The sequence below is a fragment of the Ursus maritimus genome, unplaced genomic scaffold (assembly GCF_017311325.1).
Source record: "Ursus maritimus isolate PB19 unplaced genomic scaffold, ASM1731132v1 scaffold_12, whole genome shotgun sequence".
In the NCBI taxonomy this organism is placed as follows: Eukaryota; Metazoa; Chordata; class Mammalia; order Carnivora; family Ursidae; genus Ursus; species Ursus maritimus.
Window position 1 is genome coordinate 67114400 of NW_024423564.1, and position 9963 is coordinate 67124362.

Sequence of the window (9963 nt, forward strand, 5' to 3'; positions counted from 1 at the left end):
CACACACACACACACACACACACACACAAACACACACACACCCTCCTCACCAAGCTGGAAGGACCTTCCTCAATCTCGAATCCAGCCTGTCACCCACAGCAGGAATCCCTTCTTCGTTCTCTGCTTGTTCATCTCTGAGGACAAAGAGCTCACTCCCTCCAGAGGCCACCCATCCCACTGGAGAACAGCTCAGGCTCTAGGTCCAGATGTGCCTTCCCGTCATCCCCCTTTGGTCCTGGCTCACTTGCTGTTTCCATGGAACCCCCTGCCTCTCTCCGCCCTACAGACCCATCATCCCAGGCTACCCAGGATATCCCCTCGTGTCCCTGCCCCTGCCACTTGTGCTGGGGTCTAAGCAGCCCACAGAAGATGGAAGCCCCCATCCTGGTCCCTCTGTTCCCCACCACCTCAGCCACAGATTGGAAAGGGCCACGGAGAGAGCCACGAGGCCAGCCCAGGAGTGGCTCAGCATGAGGCGTACCTGCCTCCCTCCCCCACCTCCACTGGCCACAGCCCTGGACAAGCATAAGTAGACCTTGAGACGCTGCCCGCTCAGCCCACAGGAGGCATCTCTGGGAATGAACCTGGACCAAGGGCTGTGCTGCTGGATTCTTTTATTAGCCAAGAAGGACAAAGAACAGGTCACAACATCACAGGAAGTCAGAAAGACGGACGGATCACAGGACAGAGTGTCATGCGGCACTATGCAGGAGGCAGGGCAGGGAGGGGGAAATTTGAGTCTTGTTTTTTTCAACTAACAGAATAAATAAATACGGTACACAGTGTTTTTGCCACGGCCTGGCACGACCTCTAAGCACAAATGGTCACAAAGCGGCTGGTGTGGAAAGCAGTCTGTCCAGCCTGCCAGCTGTGGAGTCGGGGTGGGGGCCCAGGCCCCTGGACCATGCTCTGGGGGAGTGAAGAAGCAGGGAAACGGAGACCTCGGAAAAGAGGGAGAGGTGAGGAAGGAGGCTTTCCTGGAAGGAACAGTCAGAGATGGAGGCTCAGGTGAGCCAGCAGGCTTGGGGAAGGCCTCCATCTCAGGGACAAGGGGCCCACCCCAAGCCCACCCCCTTGGGTTCCTGTAGGAGACACATGGTATGCTCTCTTCTCCTCTCTAGCTGCTTTCAGGAACTCAGAATGGTCACCTAAACTGGGTTGACATCTGCCCCAGGGCCAGGGTTCATACACACTCTCCCTGCCTTCTCTAGGCTCGTGCAATTGGCTCCACTGGATGAGGAAGTGTTGACAAAGATCTGAGGGAGGCTGGCTGAACCTGAGGAGGGCCTGGCTCCAGCCATGACAGAGCATGGCTCCAGGTGAACTTGCCCCTTAGCAGGTCAGGGGAGGCTTCTGGAGGAGGTGATGAGGTCCAGAGCTGTTGGATTCCAAGGCCCAGTGACAGTCACCTGCATCCAGGGACTGTGAGAAGCGTCAGTGTCTGTGCCCGGTCTAGATAAGACTGTTTTCATTTCAGAAACTGACCTTCCTGGAACTAATCTCAGAAGACAAACCAAAAATCCCTTCTGTCTCCTAGAGTCCCCACCACCCTTCAGTCCTCCTGCCTAAGTCTCTTTTCTTCTGATGCTCCTATGGCTGTTGGATTCACCTTCCAAATCCCAGATCCCAGACCCTGGTTCAACTGATGCCCACCCCCACCCCCACCTGCCTGTCTTGCTGCTTGCCCAATCAGGATGAGGTCTTAACCTGGATTCAAGGCCCTCAGCCCCGCCTCGCATGAAACCAGGGCCCCTGCCCCACCGTCCACCTAGCCTCACTCTGTTGCCTTGTCCAAATAGCTTTCCCGGCCCAGGTTACCATCACCCTCACTTTTTTCCCATCCAAAGCCTTCTCCATCATGCCCCAGCTCAGACAGACAACACCACTCCCCCCACCAAGGATGATGGGCATCGACTACCCTGCAAACCAATCCTACCTGGCACCAATAGACAGCCCCCTGCCCCTCTGCACTGGGAGAGGAGACACACCTTAGGAATCTGTACCCAGCTTTCCAGATGCAGTTTCTCTAAGCAGGGGGTGGAGGCTTCAGTGGAAAGCCACAAAGGGCTGGGGATCGTGACTCAGATTCTGTGCAAGCCACTCCCCTCCGCTCGCCCTGAGCCCCTGACACTAGGTGAAGGCACGGCGAAGGGGCAGCCACAGAAGCTGGCACTGTAACACAAGAAAATCAGGATCAAATCCAGATTTTCTCAACTAGAAGGGACCCAATCTATGTATTGGGAAACTGAGGCCCAGAGACTGGCAGTGCCCACGCAGAGGCTTGTATGTGCACCACTCCTTGGTCCACAGCAAGGCAACAGTAATTTTCCAACTTATCCATTGTACTTTTGAAAGCCTTTTTGTTGTTGTCATTCATTTAACTAAAAACTTCTGCCCTGCAAGGGCTGTGAGCACGGACATGCAGAAGGTTACAGCTCGACAGGACAGGACGTTACAGGCCATCTCATCCAGACCGGAACACAGGCCGGAGAGGCTACAGGCCGACTCAAGGCCACACCGCTTGGAAGGGGCTTTGCCGAGCTGGGTTCCTGGCCACGAACAGGAGCGGTGGGAGCACACCGCTCCGTGTCAGCGACCAGCTGGACGCAAGCCCTTGCTGCAACAAGGGGCCCAGCGGGGGCGGAGACTGCGCACTGCTGTGCTGTTTGCGCCTACTGGGATCAGGAGTTAGAATTCCGCCTTCCTCCCCGGCTCAGACGCAGCCCTGCGATGGACTCTAACCGCTAAACCTGGAGGCCAGGCGGTGGGAGAGGAGAACCTGCCCCTGTTCCTCTGGAGAGACCTCTCTCTGAGAGCACCTCTCCCCCCGCTGCCTCCCTCAGCCAGAGAAGTCTCACCGGAGAGATCTAGAGCCCTGTGGGCAGTCTGGCTGGACGCCGGCTGCAGGCCTCTTCCTGGAGCTCTTACAGGCAGGGATGCTACCCTTCTGTTGCCTGCCTCAGCCTGACTCCTGCCTCCACTCCCCTCCTCCTCGATCTTGGGCATGGGGCCTCAAGGCTGAGAGAAGAGAGAAGAGAACGTGACTCATGATCACTTCTAGATGCTGGGCCTGAGGGAGGGCAGCGAAGGGGGCCAGTGCCAGCCCCTGCCGGCAGCTCCAGGGGCAGCAGGGTCTCCAGCTGGGGCCTTCCCACCTCCACTGGGGAGGAAAGGAACAGCAGCCTAGAGAGGGCCCATGCAGGGAGGAGACGGGCGGGTGGGAAGAAGCAGGAGGAGAGGAACAGGAAGAAGCAAAATTACTAAGACTACAAAGTCACAATCCCAAACAAAACAAAGTCTGGGGATTGACGACACCACAGGGCCAGCACCGAAGAAAGAAAGCAGGAGCGGGGAGAAGAGACATGGGCAAAGGTCCAGAGCGGGGAGGCTGGAGGCTGGGAGAGCGGGGTAGGCAACAGGACAGAGGCAGGTCAGGGAAGAAGGAGAGGGAGGAGAGAGACAGAGAGAGGAGAGCCAGAGAGCGATGTGGACACCGGAGGTGAAGGCAAGGGCTACAGGGGGCCTGGGGCAGGCAGGGGCCTGAAAATATAGCTTTATGTATTTATATTTATATCTCACATTCCACACATCGACTTACTAGGGGGCAGAGGGGAGGGAGGGCAGGCAGGGAGGAGGCCGTGCTGGGGTGAGGATCTGGCCACTGAGGGCCTCACTCCCCTGCAGAAGGCCGCAGGCACCCGGGCCTCGCCTCTCCCACCCCCATTTGGCCTCCATGGGATCCAAGCAGGGCCATGCAGAGGGTGTGCAAGTGTGGGCTTCACCTAGGGCTGAGACTTGGGGAGGGGGACAGGGAGCAGGACTCCAAGGCCCCAGGATCCCTGGGCTCATAGCGTTAACTCCTTGCAAGCCATCTGGGGATAACCCTGGGGCTGGGAGGGGGCACCCAAGACCCCTGGCTGGGTTGGAGGCCAGCAGTCAGTTGGGCAGCGTGTCGAGTCCCAGAGAGGCCGCGTGCTGCTTGGCCCGAAGCCGCAGGTTCTCGATGCTCGTGGTTTTACTGTTCAGGGCAGCCGAGGCAGGTGCCAGGCCTGCCGGGGGCGCGGGCAGCAGGGGGGACCCCCACACGCCCTGGTGCGCAGCCGCGGCGGCTGACAGGGACTGGTAGTAGGACTGGCAGTGCAGTGAGCCCCCGCAGCGGCGGCGGGGGCCGGGCCCCCCACTTCGAAGGATGAGTAATGCACTAGGTTGTTGGTGGCCGCCATGTGCTGGCGGAACTGCTCCTGCAGACGGAAGAGGCTCAGCGGGGATGAGGAGTAAGAGTGGGATGGGCCCAGGAGGCCGCCCCCGGGGGCTGCAGGAGCCAGGGCCAGGCTGCCTGGGGAATCTGCAAGCAGAGAAACCGAGAACCAAAGACTCAGGACAAGGACAGAGGTCTGCCAGCAGGGGCTCCCTCAGTCTCCCCACCCCCTCGGCACTGCAGACATGACAGGTGTTGGCTAAGACCATATCCACTCATCTCAGCCAAAGCACCTTCTGAAGCATCCCTCAGGATCCCGGGAGGGAGGGACCCAGGCTTGGGGGGGGGGGCGCAGGGACCCTGCCAAGGCCCCCATGTCTGACCTCTTGGGGATACTCCTTTTCTTTTCAGGGACTGTCACCTCCCCTTCCCCTCTCCTGTCTGTGGCTCCTCCACCCACCAGTTCTCTGCCTGGGCTCAGGTTTGTGTCTGAGATAGGCCTCATGCCACAGCTCTGGTCCTTCAAAACCGTGGCTCTGAGTGGCGCCTGTGAGAATCCCTGGTATCAATGTGGTATTCACCCAATAGGCACTGGTATGTCTGTACTGGTTGTTAAAATACCATCATATTTCCATGGTTGATTAATAGCTTATGCCCTGAGCTCCTCAAGTCCCCTCCCCTGCCACCCAATCCCGCCCCAGAACCCCCAAGACCTTCCCAGCATTCAGTGACTGAAGAGTAAGGACCTGGCACTGGTCTGCTAGGCCCGCTCCTTGCTCACGGGGCATGCCCTAGTGCCACGTGTTGAAAGCTGACCCTCCCCGCTGCTCTGATCCACCTCACGTGCCCAGGCCCCTGTCCCGCCGGATCTGGCTGTTCTCCCTGGGCTGGGCCCCCGCCTCCCCCACAGCCTCTGCCAAGCCTCACCTGCCTTGGGGCTGCCCCTCTTGCAGCCCAGCCCCTTGCTCTCAGCCCCAGGGCTCTTCTCAGCTTTGGGATCCTCGGCCCCTGTCCGGGGACCCTCCTCCCGGTCTGGCTGGTCCTCAGGGGCTGACTCACTGGCCGACTGCTCAGACAGGCTCAGGTGAAGCTCAGCGGGGGGGTCACCACTTGGCAAGCTTGGGGGCTGTTCAGTCTCCAGCTGGCTGTCTGGGGTTGGGGCCTCTGTCTTGCCCTCGCCATGGGAGCCCTCGGCCTCCTTCTGCTTCTGGAGCTGCTCTTTCTGCAGGCTGCGCTGTTTCTTCCGGAACTTGGCCCTCCGGTTCTTGAACCACACCTGGGGATGGGAGAGGCGCTGTGGGCTGTGGCGCTGGGCGCTCTGGGAGGGGGGGTGCACAATAACATTGCTCCCCGCACCTCCCAGGAAACACGCGCCCTCGATCCCTTCCAAAACTCCCCCGCTGTCACTGCAGGCAGTCGTGGAGACAGCAGTTCCACCAGCACCCGGGGATGAAAATGCCGGCTCCGGGCCAGTGGGAAGCCAGACTGATGAGCTGGTGCCTGTCTGCAAGGTCTCCTTAGAGGAAAACGGGGCCCTACCTGCACCCGGGCCTCAGGCAGGTTGGTGCACATGGCCAGCCTCTCACGCATCACCACATCCGGGTAGTGGGTCTTCTGGAAGGTCTTTTCCAGGGCCTCGAGCTGCTGAGCGGTGAACGCCGTGCGGCTGCGGCGCTGTTTGCGGTGCTGCGAGCCATAGCGGGCCTCCAAGATGATGTCTTGAAATGTACAGCCGTTGGAGGGCAAGGAGAGGGGGCCCATTTAATTATGGGAAATAGGTTTTGAATCTTACTTTGCTCTGTCCCACTGTGGACACCCAGGCCCTTGCAGAGCCGGGTCCTGGCCCTCTCCCCTTGGAAATCACCCATCTTCTCTCCATGTGGCTGGGGTTTCAAGATCTCCCCACACCCACATTCGCTATAAGGACCACAGAAATCTAACTCATCCCCATGAAGAGCTGTCAGGAATATGATCGAGAGGGATCCTCCTCATCTGGTTTGGTGGTGGGTGGGGAGGTAGGTGGACTTTGCTCTAAGACCCTTAAAGTCCTAGGATGCTGTGAGTATAATATTCTAAGGCTACGCGACGCTAAGGTTCTACTAAGATTCACACAGGTTCTCCTATCCCAGGACCCTTAGATTCTGGACACCGACCCGCAGAATACTGGCCCCTGACTATGCGGAGCCAGCAGGCAGCTGGGACGCATGTGCAAAGTCTAGTTAGGAGAGGTCTGACCGGTAGACGTAATTCGCTGGTACTTGATTCTATGTCCTCCGGGTATGACTCTCGTTATTCCAGTTGGCCTGTGAGTCTCCAAGGGCAGGACCTGAGGCTCCTGCTTTCATGTCTCCTCAACAGAAAACCTGGCTCTGGCAGGGCCCTCAGAGCACAGGAAAGTTTTTGCATCTAGTCTTGACCTTTTTGGCCACTTCCTCAAGGAAGGACAAAAAGACTAAGTTCTAAAACCACCGCAGGTTTGGAGGGGAGACAGAGCTGGCGGACCACTGCTTCTACCGTCCTGTCTACACACTGGTAACATGAAAACGACTCAGGGGCCGCCTGGGTGGCTCAGTCAGTTAAGCATCTGCCTTGGACTCAGGTCATGATCTCAGGGTCCTGGGATCGAGCCCCATGTTGGGCTCCCTGCTCAGTGGGGAGCCTGCTTCTCCCTCTGCCTCTGCCCCACCCCCACTCACGCTCAATCTCTCTCAAATAAATAAAATCTTTTAAAAAGAGAGAGAGAGAGAGAGAGAGAGAGAGAGAGAGAGAAAGAAAGAAAGAAAGAGAAAGAAAGAAAACAACTCAGGATAGAGGTCTGCCTACGGCTGGTGTCTAGGATCCAGCCCTTCTGCTTCGCTAGACCCAGGTGGAGGGACAGGAACCTCTCTCCCCTGCCTCCCATCGCCCATAAATGGATCCTGGGCTGCCTGCATTGAAGAGAACCCGAGCTGTGTCAGGCTCTGATGGGGCTGCCAGAGTCCTTTTCCTGTACCCCAGGGTCTGGCGAGTCATCCACAACACTCGAAATGGGGAAGGAGGCAACTGGGTATCCAGAAAGGTTCAGACTTTGGGTTGCTCCTTCAGCTTCAAGAGAGAGCCCTGAACCTCTCGCAAGTTGGCACTAATCCCAGCCTGGACTGAGCTCATGCTGGTTACCTGGGGACTGGGGACCCCTCAGTCAGCTGAACCCTGGTTGAGGGAGCAACGTTCAGCATCCTGCTATTGGCTCCAGGGACCATAAGGGGAGGCCAGGCTGTCAGCAGAACTTTCTGCCAGAAAGTGAGGCCTCCAAACGAAGGCCCACCCGGATCTCCTGTCCCTCCTTCTGGAGAATTGGAGAATTGGGGTAGAGTGCTAATAACTATTCTAGTTCCTCTACCCTTCCAGCGGAGGGGAGCCCCCTCCCCGATTCCTCTCTGGACACAGTGAGAAGCCGGTGTCACCACCAGGTTGGACATAGGAATTCACTCCAAACCAGGGAAGCAGCCAGAGCCGGGACAGGACTGTACCCACATCCCATACTGGAGCTCCTGCCCCACACTGGTCTAGGGAAGGTAACAGGGGCTCCGTTTTATTCACGGAGCCCTGCCCCAAGGCCTGGCATGCTCTGGAGGAGTGGGAATGGCCACCTCACCCTCCCTTCCAGGCCCGCAGCTCTCCCAGGCAGGGTCCTCATATCTCATTCCTTCTCTGTGCCTTTGCTCAAGCGGTGGCCTCACCAGTCGTTCCTCTCTAAGGCCTGGCTCCTGCCCCACAGCCTGCAGGAAGTCCTCCCTGACTACACCAGCCGCCGCTGCTCTGAGCTGCCCCACCACTGATCCTCGCCACACTCCTGCCATGCTCTCCCAGGCACCTCGGAGCACCAGATCTCCCTAGGGGTGCTCTCAAGCCCTCTGAGTACTGCCTGGCATAGGTTTGGGCCCACATGGGCTCACCAGCTGCTCAAGGTTTGGCCTGGGACAGGAGAGAGTGGGTGGCAACCCCTCCCAGGGATCAGGCCCTTGGCCTGTGCTGTCACACCCTCTCACAGCCAGTGAGAGGCTGCAGGGCAGGGCAACGTTCCGTTGAAGGTGGAGGGGGACACAGGCCTGCAGCTCCCTCGTGCCCACTTACTTGCGACTTGAGTTAATAATGCCTTCTGAACACATCCCGGTCTCTGCCGAATACTTTGCGTACGTTGCCTCAAATAACTTCCCAGCCAGCCTACTGTCCCCTCTTTATAAGGGGAGACGCAGGCTCAGAGAGGACCGATGAATGGGCAGATCTGCAGTGACCACGGATCCGGGACTTCAAAGCTTCTATTTTTAGCCATCACGTCATGTTCCAACCCCCCAGCCCCAGCCCCACCTAGATTTAACCTCTCTGAGCCTCAGTCTCCTTGTCCATAAAATGGAGATAATAACCTCTCTTGATTGGCCTTGAATACTTTGATGAACAGACAAAGCCTCACACAGCACCCGGCACATGTCGGCATTCAAAACACGGGAGCGCTTGCTCTTGACGTGACTCCCTTGGCCTGAAATACCCCCCTGGGCACTCCGGCCCTCTCTGGCTCCTTCCCAGCTCCAGTCCTCGCGGCTGCTCCCTCGCCCTCCTACCTCAGCCTTCATCTGTGAGAGAGGCTACTCGCACCCCCTCGCACAGTGTTGTTAAGGGGCTCTGAAGGCTTAGGGCGGCTCCAGTGCCCAGCACCGTGCCGGCTGACAAGGAATGCTCTAGATGGTCATGCAGAGATTCGGAATCGACACCTCTCTGTGCTGCTGAGTGACCTGGGACTTCCAGAGCCCCCCAGAGTAAACCGGCTCAGGGCTCCCTCCATCCTATCGGGGACTCCCAGAGCCTCCCCACCCAGACCTCTCCTCCATCGCCAGCCCCCACCGTTCTGTCGCCAGGGTCCCATCCCCAGGGCCCTTACCAGCCAGGCGCTCGGCCAGCGTCAGCGCGTGCACCGAGGGCCGGTAGTCCGGGGCGTGCTGGGCCTGCTGGGCCTGCTGGTGCAGGTTGTACATGGCACTGAGAGAGTTCATGGCGTGCAGCGAGTAGCCGTTCACCCCGTAGTGCTGCATCGCGGCCTGCGCCTGCGGACCGGGGAGGAGAGGGGACGTGAAACGGTATCGCACTCTGCCCTGGGGAAGACTCCACCCCGGCCCAGATCTGGGGTGCCCGCCTCACTCCCGAGAGCTTCTGCCCCTCCGTCGGAAAGCGCCCTGCTCTGGGCTCTGGCGTCAGACTGCCTGGGCCAGAATCTTAACTCTGCCACTCAGGAGCTTTGTGACTTTGGGCAAGTCACTTCACTTCTCTGACCCTCAGTTTCTCCCTCTGCAAAATGGGGCAAATCATAGGACTTAACACAGGCGATTGTTGCAAGGATTAAGAGCAGCGTTTACCATAGGGCCTGGCACATAGCGTGTGCTAAAGACCGTTAGTCATTGTGATTTATCAGCCCGTTGCTGCTTTCGGAAGCCATGTCTGCACTTAGTCACCCAGGCGCTTTCTTTTCTTTCTTTTTTTAAGATTTTATTTATTTGACAGCGAGAGACACAAAGAGAGAGGGAACACAAGCAGGGGGAGTGGGAAAGGGAGAAGCAGGCTTCCCGCTGAGCAGGGAGCCCGATTTGGGGCTCGATCCCACGACCTTGGGATCATGACCTGAGCCAAAGGCAGAGGCTTAATGACGGAGCCACCCAGGTGTCCCCGCCCAGTTACTTTCTTATTTGTACCTTCATGGATGCACTCACACACCGATTCATTCAGCAAACACCCAT

At 58.3% G+C, this 9963-nt stretch overlaps 1 protein-coding gene across 1 annotated transcript; it reads right to left on the bottom strand.

Annotated features, from left to right (window-relative positions):
- Window positions 1–3936: 3936 nt before the first annotated feature.
- On the bottom strand, window positions 3937–9273 carry DMBX1 (diencephalon/mesencephalon homeobox 1). Its single transcript, XM_008699258.1, is given in 5 exon segments — window positions 3937–4151; window positions 4154–4345; window positions 5126–5474; window positions 5738–5916; window positions 9114–9273. Coding segments are annotated over 5 exon segments (1086 nt in total). The 5' UTR covers window positions 9265–9273.
- Window positions 9274–9963: the final 690 nt, after the last annotated feature.